Source organism: Bombina bombina, chromosome 1, assembly GCF_027579735.1.
Source record: "Bombina bombina isolate aBomBom1 chromosome 1, aBomBom1.pri, whole genome shotgun sequence".
In the NCBI taxonomy this organism is placed as follows: domain Eukaryota; kingdom Metazoa; phylum Chordata; class Amphibia; order Anura; family Bombinatoridae; genus Bombina; species Bombina bombina.
Genome location: NC_069499.1, coordinates 1,383,379,756 through 1,383,396,857, shown reverse-complemented (window position 1 = coordinate 1,383,396,857; position 17,102 = coordinate 1,383,379,756). Strand labels below are relative to the sequence as shown.

At 39.2% G+C, this 17,102-nt stretch overlaps 1 protein-coding gene across 2 annotated transcripts in view; it reads right to left on the bottom strand.

The window, feature by feature from the left end:
- PPOX (protoporphyrinogen oxidase) overlaps positions 1-17,102 on the bottom strand; it is a 123,017-nt gene that overhangs the window by 18,440 nt on the left and 87,475 nt on the right. For both annotated transcript variants that reach the window (XM_053704486.1, XM_053704487.1), the window contains exon 10: positions 11,311-11,424. In XM_053704486.1, the coding sequence (XP_053560461.1) occupies positions 11,311-11,424 (114 nt within the window). The remainder of the gene's footprint in view (positions 1-11,310; positions 11,425-17,102) is intronic.

Here is a 17,102-nt window from a genome sequence, read left to right as displayed (position 1 = left end):
TTTGAGCAAAAATTGAATGGAATCCTTTTCAGTTTTCGTAAGATTAGAGGGGGTAATCGTAGTTTGCTCTGAGAGTGATATTAAATCCTGTTCTACCCGACTATGAAATAGTTCCAAACAAGTCCCCTGAGACTTAGTAGGATAGAAGATACATTTTGGTGAAAACCCAACATGAGTGGTTTTAACAGTGTTTATACCATGTCTAGATTCAAGTCCAAGCTCAAAAAGAGTGAAAGTGTCTTTAGCAATGGAAAAATCTGCACCATATTGGATGTCAAGAGAGTCGTGCCCTTGTTTGATCTGACTGATTTGTATATTATCCTCACAAGAGTCTTGTATAATCTTAAAGTGATTTTTTTTTATGTCAGATTACGCACAAATCTATTGACATCCAAGATGGTGTCAAATATACTAAATTTAGTTGAAGGGACAAACCCCAGGCCATATCCTAGTACTCGTGTCTCAATATCAGTAAGTTGGTTAGAGGATACGTTTACTACATTTAGGTGTTGTACTTGTTGTTAGTGCAAAAAGATCTGAGAGTGTAGTGCCCCGATCTTCCTCTTTCCCTGCCTCTTGTTTGGCCTCCTCCTTTTCTGATTGCCCCCCTGTGAAAATCCTTCTGTGTTCCTTGTTCTGGAAGGGGGGGTGCTAAATATGCTACTACCCATAGCCCCTAAATCTATCATGGGTGCAGTTGAAAGTGCACTCGTTTGAGGGGGAGGAGGGGCTCCCAAATATAATAATTCAGCTTGATGGGCCTCTGCAGACCTAACTCCTGAAAAAGTCTGTGTCTGATTCGTGGTTTTTAGAATACGCCTATGTGAACTATCTGACTTAGTTGTATTGTCAGTGACAGATACAGGCATAGATACAGTGTTGGTATCATGAGTAGGAGGGGCACACTTCTCAGTTGAGTCAATGTCTGTATATGAAAATGACACCTGTTTGGAATGGGGTGATCTAGACCTTAGTCTGCCCCCCCTACCTCTTCTAAAGTTATTCCAAGGTTCAAATGCGGGCCATCTATACACATTTTTCTGTGTGTAATCCTGCGAGGCTCTATCAAACGTATTGTACTTTAAGTTGGCAATTTCTAATTTTACTTTAGAGACAGTATCTTTCAAAAGTGTGTATAACTTCTAGTATTCTGAATGGTCAACAAATGTATTCATATCCTTTTGCATATTAGCAATTTGTTGTCTCTGTATCTCTTGTGTATAAGTTTTATGCTCAATTAGTAACTGAATGAGCTTTAATGAACAATCAATATAGCATTTCACCTCTCTTTGAATTCAGGATCAGTCACCAAGAATGTAGGAAACTTTCTTTTATGTGAAGTCCTCTTGGGATCATATTAATAGAGAGATATTTTTCTAGTAAAAACAAAAAAACAAAGTTGGTCCTAATACATTTCAAACATATATTGACATTCACACTAAAAAGCTATACACCTTTATTTTTAAGTCCCCCTACTCCCAATACAGGTTCCATTCCTGACCCAGATATGGAATGGAGTATACATGAAGATACTAATAAGATTATTCCAACACACTTTAAAAGAAAATCTACTTTTTACCCAGTAGGGGTACAAGGTTATATAAGTATATTTAACAAGATGGTTAATGAAGATTTTTCCAAACTCTGGGAATCTAACAAAGGGAAATGGGTCAACAAATTCAATGGCAACCTAACTCGTTCAGAGAGAAGTACCCTCTCTAATCTAAAATTAGATACCAACATAGTTAATAGGGCTGCAGATAAGGGTGGTGGCGTTGTCATACAGAATAGGTCAGATTACCTTAAAGAAGCATTTAACATTTTATATGACACAAAAACATATAGAAAACTTAATTTCAATCCCACTGAGACATTTTCTAAGAAACTTCTAGACATCTTGAGAGTGGCCAATTCTGATAATATCATTATGAAGGATGAATGTAATTTTCTCTATGAACCACATCCCAGTACCCCCCTTTTTATCATCTCCCTAAAGTTCATAAGTCCCTCATAGATCCCCCAGGAAGATCATCTCTGATATCAACTCCCTCACAAGTAATCTACATATATAGACTTTTCTTTGCAACCAAGAGTTAAAAATATCCCCTCCTTCATTAGAGACACCACTCATGTGATCAATACATTTGAAGGAATAGATTGGAATGAGGACTACGTCTGGCTTACATGCAACGTGACGGCCCTCTACACTTGCTTTCCTCATCATTTAGGCATAAACGCCATTAGGGATAGTCTGATGTCTAGTGATATAGCCCCAGAACTATTGGAATTCTTGTTGTCCAGTATCAAATTTATACTGGATCACAACTATTTCGAATTTGAAATAACTTTTTATTTACAGACACAGGGGACCGCAATGGGCACCACTTTTGCACCATCATATGCGAACATCTATATGGGCTCTTTTGAATGCCACTACATTTGGCTTAATAACCCCTTTATAAATAATATTATTCATTACTATCGTTATATTGATGATGTCCTCATCATTTGGACAGGGGATGAATCACTAATTTCATAGACCACATAAATAGCAATAACTTGAATTTAAAGTTCACTCACAATGCACACAGGGAACACATTGATTTGTTAGATCTCAGTCTTTTTAATGCCGTGAATAACCAAGTAGCGGTTAGAAATTTCAGAAAAGCTACTGACAAAAACAGGCTTTTAAATGCAAAAAGCGCCCATCTATCTAGATGGAAACGCAATATACCACTGGGCCAATACCAACACATTAAAAGAAATTGTACGCATCAATCAGACTATGATAGAGAATCGAGCCTTTTAGATGTTAGGTTTAGGGAGAAGGGTTATGATAAAGAACTTATAGACAAGCTGAAGAAACAAGTAGATCATATGAATAGACAAAATGTTAAATCCACCACCATATAATAGGATGAATAAAGATGACAACATTAGATTTATTACCACCTACAATCAGGGCAGTAAATCTATAGAACAAATACTGAATTCCCATTGGGGAATCCTAAAAGCGGACCTAATACTGGGGAATACACTTCCAGATAGACCTATCATTACCTATAAGAAAAATAGAGATCTCAAAAACATACTGGCCCCTTACAAACTGAGATCTATAAACCAGGGTCCCTCAAAAGCTGTTGGCACCAACAATTGGTTGGGCACATCTAAAGGTACAAAAAGGTGTGGAGTCTCACACTGTGGAATGTGTTCCACATTTGTAAACCGGATCACTTCCATGACTCCAAAAATGAGAAAAAAAAGGAAATTTATGCTTACCTGATAAATTGATTTCTTCTACGATACGACGGGTCCACGGATTCATCCTTTACTTGTGGGATATTATCCTCCTGCTAACAGGAAGTGGCAAAGAGCACCACAGCAGAGCTGTCTATATAGCTCCTCCCTTGACTCCACCCCCCAGTCATTCGACCGAAGGTATAGGAATAAAAAGGAGAAACTAAAAGGTGCAGAGGTGACTGAAGTTTTAAACAAAAAATAATATAATCTATTTTAAATTGACAGGGAGGGCCGTGGACTCGTCTTATCGTAGAAGAAATCAATTTATCAGGTAAGCATAAATTTCCTTTTCTTCTACTAGATACGACGAGTCCACGGATTCATCCTTTACTTGTGGGATACAATACCAAAGCTACAGGACACGGATGAACGGGAGGGACAAGACAGATACCTAAACAGAAGGCACCCCTGCTTGAACAACTTTTCTCCCAAAAATAGCCTCAGAAGAAGCAAAAGTATCAAATTTGTAAAATTTGGAAAAGGTATGAAGGGAAGAGCAAGTCGCAGCCTTACAAATCTGTTCAACAGAAGCATCGTTTTTAAAAGCCCAAGTGGAAGCCACCACTCTAGTAGAATGAGCTGTAATTTTTTCGGGAGGCTGCTGTCCAGCAGTCTCATATGCCAAATGGATGATGCTTTTCAGCCAAAAAGAAAGAGAGGTAGCCATAGCTTTTTGACCTCTACGCTTTCCAGAATAGACAACAAACAGAGAAGATGTTTGACGGAAATCCTTGGTCGCTTGCAAGTAAAACTTCAAGGCACGAACCACGTCCAAGTTATGTAACAGATGCTCCTTCATAGAAGAAGGATTAGGACACAGAGAAGGAACAACAATTTCCTGATTAATATTCTTTTTTGAAACAAGCTTAGGAAGGAATCCAGGTTTATTGCGCAAAACCACCTTATCAGAATGGAATATAAGATAAGGCGAGTCACATTGCAACGCAGATAGCTCAAACTCTTCGAGCAGAAGAGATAGCAACTAAAAACAGAACTTTCCAAGATAGAAGTTTAATATCTATGGAATGCACGGAACCCCTTGAAGAACTTTAAGAACTAAATTCAAACTCCATGGCGGAGCAACATGTTTAAACACAAGCTTAATTCTAACCAAAGCCTGACAAAACAACCGAACGTCTGGGACATCTGCCAGACGCTTGTGTAGTAAGATTGACAAAGCAGAAATCTGTCCCTTTAAGGAACTAGCTGATAACCCCTTCTCCAATCATTCTTGGAGAAAGGACAAAATCCTAGGAATCCTGATCTTACTCCATGAGTAGCCTTTGGATTCGCACCAATAAAGATATTTACGCCATATCTTATGGTAAATTTTCCTAGTGACAGGCTTTCGAGCCTGAATCAAGGTGTAAATCAAGGTCCCCGCTTAGATAAAATCAAGCGTTCAATCTCCAGGCAGTCAATTGCAGAGAAATTAGATTTGGATGTTGGAACGGACCCTGAATGAGAATGTCCTGTCTCAGTGGCAGTTTCCACGGTGGCAGAGATGACATTTCCACCAGGTCTGCATACCAAGTCCTGCCTGGCCACGCAGGCGCTATCAAGGTTACCGAAGCCCTCTCCTGTTTGATTCTGGCAATCAGACGAGGAAGGAGAGGAAAAGGAGGAAACACATAAGCCAGGTTGAACGGCCAAGGTACTGCTAGAGCATCTATCAGTACTGCTTGAGGATCCCTTGATCTGGACCCTTAACAAGGAAGTTTGGCATTCTGACGAGATGCCATCAGATCCAACTCCGGTGTGCCCCATTGATGAATCAATTTTGCAAACACCTCCGGATGGAGCTCCCACTACCCTGGATTAAAAGTCTGACGACTTAGAAAATCTGCTTCCCAGTTCTCCACTCCTGGGATATATATTGCTGATAGATGGCAAGAGTGAGTCTCTGTCCATCAAATTATTTTGGAAACCTCTATCATCGCTAGAGAACTCTTTGTTCCCCCCTGATGATTGATATATGCTACAGTCGTGATATTGTCCGACTGGAATCTTATGTATTTGGCCGAAGCCAGCTGAGGCCACGCTTGAAGCGTGTTGAATATCGCTCTCAGTTCCAGAATATTTATTGGTATTAGGGACTCCTCCTGAGTCCACACACCCTGAGCCTTCAGGGAATTCCAGACTGCACCCCAGCCCAAGAGGCTGGCGTCCATCGTCACTGTGACCCATGCTGGCCTGCGGAAGCACATTCCCTGGGACAGATGATCCTGTGACAACCACCAATGAAGAGAGTCTCTGGTCTCTAGATCCAGATTTATCCATGGAGATAAATCTGCATAATCCCCATTCCACTGTCTGAGCATGCACAGCTGCAGTGGTCTGAGATGTAAGCGAGCAAACGGAACTATGTCCATTGCCGCTACCATTAATCCAATTACCTCCATACACTGAGCCACTGACGGCCGAGGAATGGAATGAAGTGCTCGGCAAGTAGTTAAGATCTTTGATTTTCTGACCTCTGTCAGAAAAATCTTCATGTCTACCGAGTCTATCAGAGTTCCTAGGAATGGAACTCTTGTCAGAGGAACAAGTGAACTCTTTTTTATGTTCACCTTCCACCCGTGAGTTCTTAGAAAAGCCAACATGATGTCCGTGTGGGATTTGGCTAGATGGTAAGTTGACGCCTGAATCAAGATATCGTCCAGATAGGGCATCACTGCTATGCCCTGCGGCCTTAGAACCGCCAGAAGGGACCCTAGCACCTTTGTGAAAATTCTGGGAGCTGTGGCCAACCCAAAAAGGAAGGGCCACAAACTGGTAATGTTTGGTCAGGAAGGCGAACCTGAGAACTGGTGATGATCTTTGTGGATAGGAATGTGAAGATACGCATCCTTCAAATCCACGGTGGTCATATATTGACCCTCCTGGATCATTGGTAAAATTGTTCGAATGGTCTCCATCTTGAAGGATGGAACTCTGAGAAATTTGTTTAGACTTTTTAGATCTAAAATCGGTCTGAAGGTTCCCTCTTTTTTGGGAACCACGAACAGATTGGAGTAAAACCCCTGCCCTTGTTCTAATTTTGGAACTGGGCAGATTACACCCATGGTATATAGGTCTTCTACACAGCGTAAGAACGCCTCTCTTTTTGTCTGGTCTACAGACAAACGTGAAAGATGAAATCTCCCCCTTGGGAGAGAACCCTTGAATTCTAGACGATACCCCTTGGTCACAATTTATAATGCCCAGGAATCCTGAACGTTTCTTGCCCAAGCCTAAGCGAAGAAAGTCTGCCCCCTACTAGATCCGGTCCCGGATCGGGGGCTGCCCCTTCATGATGTCTTGGTAGCAGCAGCGGGCTTCTTGGCCTGTTTACCTTTATTCCAGGTCTGGTTAGGTCTCCAGACTGACTTGGATTGAGCAAATTTCCCCTCCTGCTTGGAGGCGGATGAGAAAGTAGAGGGACCGCCTTTAAAGTTTCGAAAGGAATGAAAATTATTCTGTTTGGTCCTCATTTTAACCGTCTTGTCCTGAGGAAGGGCATGACCTTTACCACCAGTAATGTCAGAAATTATATCCTTTAGTTCAGGCCCAAATAGGGTCTTACCCTTAAAGGGAATAGCTAAAAGCTTGGATTTAGATGACACATCAGCAGACCACGACTTAAGCCATAACGCTCTATGCGCTAAAATGGCAAAGCCTGCATTCTTTGCCGCTAATTTAGCCATTTGGAAAGCGGCATCTGTAATAAAAGAATTAGCTAGCTTGAGAGCCTTAATTCTATCCAAAATATCATCTAATGGGTCTCAACCTTGAGAGACTCCTCTAGAGCCTCGAACCAAAAAGCTGCTGCAGTAGTTACTGGAACAATGCACGCTATAGTTTGTAGAAGAGAACCCTGATGAATAAACAATTTCTTTAGAAGCCCCTCTATTTTTTTTAACCATATGATCTTTGAAAGCAAAACTGTCCTCAATAGGTATAGTTGTACGCTTAGCCAGGGTAGAAATAGCTCCCTCCACCTTTGGGACCGTCTGCCACGAATCCCGAATTGTGTCAGATATGGGAAACATTTTCTTAAAAGTAGGAGGGGGAGAGAACGGAATGCCTGGTCTATCCCATTCCTTAGTAACAATGTCCGAAATTCTTCTAGGGACTGGAAAAACATTAGTGTAAGTAGGGACCTCTAGATATTTATCCATTTAACACAATTTCTCTGGTGGCATGACAATAGGGTCACAATTATCCAGAGTCGCTAAGACCTCCCTGAGTAACAAGCGGAGGTGTTCAAGCTTAAACTTAAAGGCCGTCACATTTGAGTCTGTTTGAAGAAACATCATTCCTGAATCAGAAAGCTCTCCCTCAGACAGCAATTCCCCCATCCCCAAATCAGAACACTGTGAGGGTACATCGGAGATGGCCAATAAGCATCAGAGGGCTCAGCATTTACTCTAATACCTGACCTGCTGCGCTTACCCTGTAAACCTGGCAGTTTAGATAATACTTCTGTAAGGGTAGTAGACATAACTGTAGCCATATCTTGCAGGGTGAAAGAATTAGACGCACTAGAAGTACTTTGCGTCACTTGGGCGGGTGTTAAAGGTTGTGACACTTGGGGAGAAGTAGATGGCATAACCTGATGGAATAACCTGAAAAAACGGTACTGCGCCTTTAAGAGAAAAAAAGCATACAATTTTTCCAAAACTGCTTCAAAATGATAAAATTATCTCAATTTTATTATATATGTATCCTAACTTGCCAGATAAGATTGCACCACAAGAAAAGGATCACTTAACTCTTATGTATAAAAACGTTAGACAAAAAACGTTATGATCAGTCAAAAAAAAAAAACCTGCACCTCGCCATAGCCCTACTGTGGCGCCTACCTGCCCTCAGGGGTCTGCAAAATCGGATTAACCCTTTGATTAGGCCCAAACTTTCCTGAAGGGCCCACCGGAGCTGGAGCTTGCTGCTTGCATGTGGAACACAACTGCGCAACTAAGGCGCGAAAATAGGCCCCGCACATCTACTCGATGTCTCACAGCCTTGCAAAAGAACCGCTCCAAAGCGGTCTAAATCCTAGCCATGTGGGTTCATATACCCAAGTCTAACTGAAGCCATGTGTACCCTCCATTGCCAATAAAAATGAAAACGTTTGTCACAAAAAAAACGTTAATTTACCTCCCAACATATAATCGTTTGCCCACAAACATTATGTTATCAGTGTCAACCATTTTTTACAGCCCAACATACAGGTCCAGTAATACCCTTCTTTTTCCCAATAGGATTACTGCTTACCCCTTCCCTCATGGGGATACTGTCAGCCAATTCTGAAATAACACAGTCTCTCCAGAAAAAAATGACTGAACATACCTCAATGCTTGTAGCATGAAAACAGTTCCTCACACTGAAGTTTCTTGAGTACTCCTCAGCCATTCTGTGGGAACTACTCCGGATCTTAGTAACAACTGCTAAGATCATCAGTCTCCAGGCAGAAATCTTCATCCATCTGCTGCCTGGGAAAAAAATAGCACTCACCGGTACCATTTAAAATAAAAAAAGTCTTGCTTGAAGAAAATAAAAAATTACATTTTATCACCTCTTTCACTTTACCCATCCTATTACTTAGTATAGGCAAAGAGAATGGCTGGGGGGTGGAGTCAAGGGAGGAGCTATATAGACAGCTCAGCTGTGGTGCTCTTTGCCACTTCCTGTTAGCAGGAGGATAATATCCCACAAGTAAAAGATGAATCTGTGGACTCGTCGTATCTAGAAGAAGAAATATACCATTAAGAATAGATTCACATGTAGTTCCACATATATAGTCTACATGCTTAGTTGCAACTGCAATTTAATTTATATTGGGCGTACTAAGAGGACTATGCTAAAAAGATTCAGCGAACATAAATATAACATCACTCACCAACTTGACACACATAGTGTATCCTATCATTTCAAAACAAAACATGGATCTAACCCTGACTGCCTTAGAGTAAAAATCATCAAAGGTATACCACCAAATAAACATGTGAATAGATTAAGGACTTTACGTCAAAGAGAGACATTCTGGATCCATGAATTAGAAACCCTATCACCAAAAGGGCTAAACATCGATCTTGATTTGAATGCCTTTATGTAACTCTTGTTCTATATCGATCTCATAGATAAGCTTATAGGTGTGCCTATACTATACATTCTATCAACCAAGTATCACTGGTCTCTGCTATTAGGAAATGGCTAGTCAATTCAAGAGAAACAATTTGTTTATGTATTTTAAAAAATAGCCTAATTATAGACTTCCTTAGGTTGCGATAAGTGTTTTGAAAATATATATAGTAATTCCACTTTAGGAGGTCAATTTTAGTATCATGTTTCGAACATTGTTATTTTTTATGCATTTATTTGTGCTATATTTTATTGGTGCTATGTCTATTTCAATGAATTATTGTATGACAGTTGTTATCACAGTTTATTGGGTCTTTCCATACGTACCGTCCATGCATCACTGCTATTAGACCAGATAATAAACATACTGGCCCAATCGGATTACACTTAGATCTATTTATGGCAACACCCGATAACACTTGTATCTATCCTCTTGAGAAAGTCCTAACATTGTAGGACGAAACGCGTTGAAGTCATCAACGCTCTGACGTCACGGACGTCCTTTGACAATCCAAGCTTGACGGAGAGCCCACGAGTTTCATTTGCGCTGATCTCGTTTGCAGCTATTAAAAACATCTCCAGGTCCTGCCAGAAACTCGTCTGACTGCATGACTCAGAGCCACCGGCTTTTATATACCACTGCATGATTTTATGCATATCTTGTAAGTGCAATTTTTATAGCGCCTAAGCTGTCACTTAAAAAAAAGTTTACTCTTAGAAGGGATGCGCTGTTTTGATTTCTTTTACCATATTTTTCTAGTAACCTTTTGTCTCACCAAGTCTTATATTCAGAAATTAAGATGTTTTCCATTTTCTGGAATATGTCCCCAATAGTGTAAGTCCTTCGATTGGTATTAAACAAATCCTCCAATGAAGGACGGGAGGAATGAAAGTCACTAGTGGGTTGTATTGAAAAAAATAGATAAAGGTGGCATTGCTTCTGATGTATGCATTATTAGCAAGTTATTATTATGCACGCCAATAGTGGACACCTGACACCGGGTCCCCACACACCTATAGCCTGGGCTATCAGTAGACTTACCCGGTAATGTAAGCAGCACAATCCCTGACCCTGGCAGAAAGCCAGTTAGCAGCTTGGTCGCAAAATATCCTAAAACAGTGGATATATAATGAAAATATAAACCCTTTCTGAGGGTAGCAGGTCCCACTAGGTCACTGAATAATAACTAACCCTGGTTTTCTATATAAGGGGTAGCATACATTGTTGGAGTTTAAGTAAGGACTACCTCACGACCTCCAACTGCTATTAGCCACCATTACTCTTACTAAAGAGAATTACATGGACACAGCATTGCCGCAATCCTTGCTTGCAGGTAAAAGTACCCATTAAGGTATTAAAATACTTTATTTTCTTCAGACACCATCTTCGCACATCCTCCCAGATGTACAAGCAAATAATGACTGGGGGTTTATGGAAAGTGAGAGTGATACTTAACAGCTCTGCTGGGGTGTTCTTTTCTTCCTCCTGGTGGCCAATATTTGAATTCCCACTAATAATTGAATGGGTTCGTGGACTCTATATGCTATTGGAAAGAAATTGCAAGCTTTTATGTCAAATCACGCACAGTTCAGCTTTGAGACTCAATTAGCTGTGTACAATTAGGCCCTAGTCTTAGCCACCTAAGCATTGTAAAATTCTAAAAACTATCCTGTGGAGGCCAACTATCCCTCACCCTATATTCTTCAAAAAAGTAGGCAACCAAAAGAAAGAGGAAAGACTTAAAAAGAAGATTAGCACATGTAGCATAAACACTATACATATACTACTACTTCATAGATAAAAGAACTCAAAACAAATTGCTCAGCCAACCTGGGATAGGGTGGTAGGTAAGTTTGATACATCTGCCCTCAATATCGATTACTTACTGTCACCCTGGTGGATTTGGATCCTTGACGGTCATGCTGTGGGAAAGCCACAGAATCGTAAACTATCCCTAGAATTACACTGTCCTCTGATGACGGGATTAAGTGTCCAAAGCCCTGGGGGACAAGAGAGCAAGTAAACAAAATGCAGTGTTGTAACTTCAATTAGCTTTTAGCATTTGTCAGTCATTTTGTGTAAAACAGAATAACAATATGGAACCTGGTCTCTGCGGTTCTATATACAGGTGCTTGGTATGGTATGCACATTTAAATAATGAATGTTGTATAATATAGGATGGTCAACAATGAGACACACATAAACAGGGCTATGTGTTTTGTTAACTAAGGTAAAACACAATATAAAGGTGCCAAATAAATGTAGAGCGTACATTAAATAGAAGAAATTAGATAAACAGCAAAACAAATATTTTCCAATGCTTTCATTGGAATCTGTTGGCGCTCTACAAATAAATGATAATAACAATAACTGTGACAGGGTTATGCTCCAAAATGTAGACAGGAATTTAATAAATTTTTAAACATATTTCCTGGAAATGGGTAAATCATCTCAAATGTTATTGCCTGGCTGCACATAGCAGCAACAGACATAGCATGTTATAGCTGCTCTTGTAGAAAGCAACACACAGTGATAGGGTTGTTTCTGTGTATAGACTGTGCAGCTTAAAGGGACACAAAACAGAGCATAGAATTATAAAAAGTTTCCAATGTACTTCAGTTATGAAATTTGTTTTGTTCTAATGGTATTTTTTGTTGAAGAGCATACCTAGGTAGGTAGTGTGCATGTGCCATCTAGTGCTCTTGCAAATGTATAACATTGTAAACTGTTGCCATATAGTACTCCAGACACATGGCACTACCCACTTGCTTTTCAACAAAAGATACCAAAAGAACAAAGTAAATGTGCATTTATGTAAATAAATTGGAAACTTTTTTTAAATTACCTATTCCATACCAAGAGAGTGGATGTTTTACATTTGAATTTGCACTGGAAGCATAAACAAATTAAGTTTTGCCTAGTGACTAAAACATGAATTGCACTTGCATATGCCACTGTAAGGTTTCACAGTAATACTCAATATCCTCAGTGGAGGGAAAACTATTATAAAATTCTGGGGATATCTTTGCTTTTGACAAAGTAGAAGTGGTTGCCAAGCTCCTATCAATTTGCTTTTAGAAAGTTTCATGAAAATGCATCAGTTAATCCACTGCTAGTAGAGTAGAATTTTTACAGATTTTATTACAAGAACAGAGACTCCTATTTTGCATTACCTTTCACTTTACTACTCAGACAGCATTTTTAAAGTAAAACATTTGAATATTAACAGAAAAAATATGTTAACAAAGTGTATATATAAGAGACCAATGAGAACAGTCCTTGAGTGGTCAGAGATAGTAAGGACCAATCAGATGCATCATAGTATCCATATAGAGACCAGAAAGTGGCAAAACCTCCTCTTTTCTCTTTGCTGCTCAGGAGTTAAGTTGAAATTGTTATTGTATAAAAATTTGCTTATTTGTTATTATTTGTTATTATTATTTGTTATTATTCGTTGTCTGTTTATTTAGTGTTTCTTATTGTTTGTTTACTTTCTTCATTTATTTGTTTTCCCTTATTTTATTTATCTCTACTATTTCAATTGTTTTTCATCGTATTATTATTTTTCCCTTTTTATGTTTTCTCCCCTTTATCTTATTTAACTTACTGGCGAAATTCATGATTTTTAATTTTATTTCCATTTGTCCGTTTCTTGTTTAACTTTGTTCAATTATCCTCCTTGTTCATTCCGTTTGTTATTTTTCACCCTCTCATCCGTTTTTTTGGTTGTGTATTTTACCTTTTTTCCCTGGAGCGTCTGAGCTCTGTTCTCTTGCGCCCTGTCTTGGCTGTCTAGCCACACCTCCATTTTACGTCCCTACACATTTGCTATTTCCCGCCCTCCTCACTCGATACATCGTCTCCTTCCTGACAAGTATCGAAACTGTCTGCACAAATTTTGCAACATATTATTACACTTACTTAAACAATTTTATATGTAGTTTTATTACTGACACATAATAAACGTTGACATCGTTTTTTACCTCATATAGTTACAAATACATATTATATTTGTACTGAACAAATAGCTCAGTGGGTTTGTAATCGGTTTACTACCTGAAGGTTCCTGGTTTGAATCCTAATATTTATACATAAAAAATGTATTAATTCATTAATTTTAAGGAAACTTTTTGTGACTTTTTATTATATATTTCAGTTTTTCTGAAGGAAATTTTGTCTATAGTTATAACCTAGTGGTTAAGTATTCTGTTTTCAATATATAAGGTTAGGAGTTTGATTCCTGTCCAATACTACTAATTTATTTAGTTGTTTATTCAGTTTATTAATTTAAAATGTCTGAAGACCCTAAACAAATTTCAGAAAATGATGTTCAAAATTTAATTAACAGTTCTTTTGAACCTCTGAAACAACAGATGGATCAGCTCCAATCTGTTAACAATTTTAATGAAATACAAGGTCATGTTTACAAAAAGGCTTTAAGCAAGACTAAGCATATGAATACTGAGGGAAAACTTTCATCAGAAAGAAAATCTAATAAAGATCTGTCACGTCAGCATTGCTCTGACATTTCCATACCTGCACATAAATGCAGAAGTGAAAGTCCATCTGTTTCTGAAGCTGAATCAGATATTATTATACCTAAAAGAAGCAAAATTTCTCGTAAAAGAAAATTTAGAGTTGAATCTGATTCTTCTGACAATAATAATAATGAGAATATTGAAATGGATGTAAAAAAACATAATTTATGTAAGAACTTACCTGATAAATTCATTTCTTTCATGTTAGCAAGAGTCCATGAGCTAGTGACGTATGGGATATACATTCCTACCAGGAGGGGCAAAGTTTCCCAAACCTCAAAATGCCTATAAATACACCCCTCACCACACCCACAAATCAGTTTAACGAATAGCCAAGAAGTAGGGTGATAAGAAAAAAGTGCAAAAGCATAAAAAATAAGGAATTGGAATAATTGTGCTTTATAAAAAAAATCATAACCACCTCAAAAAGGGTTGGCCTCATGGACTCTTGCTAATATGAAAGAAATGAATTTATCAGGTAAGTTCTTACATAAATTATGTTTTCTTTCATGTAATTAGCAAGAGTCCATGAGCTAGTGACGTATGGGATAATGAATACCCAAGATGTGGATCTTCCACGCAAGAGTCACTAGAGAGGGAGGGATAAAATAAACACAGCCAATTCCGCTGAAAAATAATCCACACCCCAAAACAAAGTTTAAATCTTATAATGAAAAAAACTGAAATTATAAGCAGAAGAATCAAACTGAAACAGCTGCCTGAAGTACTTTTCTACCAAAGACTGCTTCAGAAGAAGAAAACACATCAAAATGGTAGAATTTAGTAAAAGTATGCAAAGAAGACCAAGTTGCTGCTTTGCAAATCTGATCAACCGAAGCTTCATTCCTAAATGCCCAGGAAGTAGAGACTGACCTAGTCGAATGAGCTGTAATCCTTTGAGGCGGAGTTCTACCCGACTCAACATAAGCATGATGAATCAAAGACTTTAACCAAGATGCCAAAGAAATGGCAGAAGCCTTCTGACCTTTCCTAGAACCAGAAAAGATAACAAACAGACTAGAAGTCTTTCGGAAATCTTTAGTAGCTTCAACATAATATTTCAAAGCTCTAACTACATCCAAAGAATGCAACAATCTTTCCTTAGAGTTCTTAGGATTAGGACACAATGAAGGAACCACAATTTCTCTACTAATGTTGTTAGAATTCACAACCTTAGGTAAAAATTTAAATGAAGTTCGCAACACCGCCTTATCCTGATGAAAAATCAGAAAAGGAGACACAAGAAAGAGCAGACAATTCAGAAACTCTTCTAGCAGAAGAGATGGCCAAAGAAACAAAACTTTCCAAGAAAGTAATTTAATATACAGCGAATGCATAGGTTCAAACGGAGGAGCTTGAAGAGCCCCCAGAACCAAATTCAAACTCCAAGGAGGAGAAATTGACTTAATGACAGGTTTTATACGAACCAAAGCCTGTACAAAACAATGAATATCAGGAAGATTAGCAATCTTTCTGTGAAAAAGAACAGAAAGAGCAGAAATTTTTCCTTTCAAGGAACTTGCAGACAAACCTTTATCCAAACCATCCTGAAGAAACTGTAAAATTCTAGGAATTCTAAAAGAATGCCAAGAAAAATGATGAGAAGAACACCAAGAAATGTAAGCCTTCCAGACTCGATAATATATCTTCCTAGATACAGATTTACGAGCCTGTAACATAGTATTAATTACGGAGTCAGAGGAACCTCTATGACTGAGAATCAAGCGTTCAATCTCCATACCTTCAAATTTAAGGATTTGAGATCCTGATGGAAAAAATGACCTTGCGATAGAAGGTCTGGTCTTAACGGAAGAGTCCACGGTTGGCAAGTAGCCATCTGGACAAGATCCGCATACCAAAACCTGTGAGGCCATGCTGGAGCCACCAGCAGAACAAACGAACGCTCCTTTAGAATCTTGGAAATCACTCTTGGAAGAAGAACTAGAGGCGGAAAGATATAGGCAGGATGATACTTCCAAGGAAGTGACAATGCATCCACTTCTTCCGCCTAAGGATCCCTGGATCTGAACAGATACCTGGGAAGCTTCTTGTTTTGATGGGAAGCCATCAGATCTATTTCTGGAAGTCCCCACATTTGAACAATCTGACGAAATACCTCTGGGTGAAGAGACCATTCGCCCGGATGTAATGTTTGGCGACTGAGATAATCTGCTTCCCAATTGTCTATACCTGGGATATAAACCGCATAAATTAGACAGGAGCTGGATTCCGCCCATACAAGTATTCAAGATACTTCTTTCATAGCCAGAGGACTGTGAGTCCCTCCTTGATGATTGACATATGCCACGGTTGTGACATTGTCCGTCTGAAAACAAATGAACGACTCTCTCTTTAGAAGAGGCCACGACTGAAGAGCTCTGAAAATCGCACGGAGTTCCAAAATGTTGATTGGTAATCTCACCTCCTGAGATTCCCAAACCCCTTGTGCTGTCAGAGACCCCCATACAGCTCCCCAACCTGTCAGACTTGCATCTGTTGAAATCACAGTCCAGGTCGGAAGAACAAAAGAAGCCCCCTGAACTAAACGAAGGTGGTCTGTCCACCACGTCAGAGAGTGTTGTACAATCGGTTTTAAAGATATTAATTGTGATATCTTTGTATAATCCCTGCACCACTGGTTCAGCATACAGAGCTGAAGAGGTCGCATGTGAAAACGAGCAAAGGGGATCGCGTCCGATGCAGCAGTCATAAGACCTAGAATTTCCATGCATAAGGCTACTGAAGGGAATGATTGAGACTGAAGGTTTCGACAAGCTGAAACCAATTTCAGACGTCTCTTGTCCGTCAGCGATAGAGTCATGGACACTGAATCTATCTGGAAACCTAAAAAGGTTACCCTTGTCTGAGGAATCAACAAACTCTTTGGTAAATTGATCCTCCAACCATGTTCTCGAAGAAACGATACAAGTCGATTCGTATGAGATTCTGCTAAATGTGAAGACTGAGCAAGTACCAAGATATCGTCCAAATAAGGAAATACCACAATACCCTGTTCTCTGATTACAGATAGAAGGGCACCGAGAACCTTTGTAAAAATCCTTGGAGCTGTTGCTAGGCCAAACTGCAGAGCCACAAACTGGTAATGCTTGTCTAGAAAAGAGAATCTCAGAAACTGATAG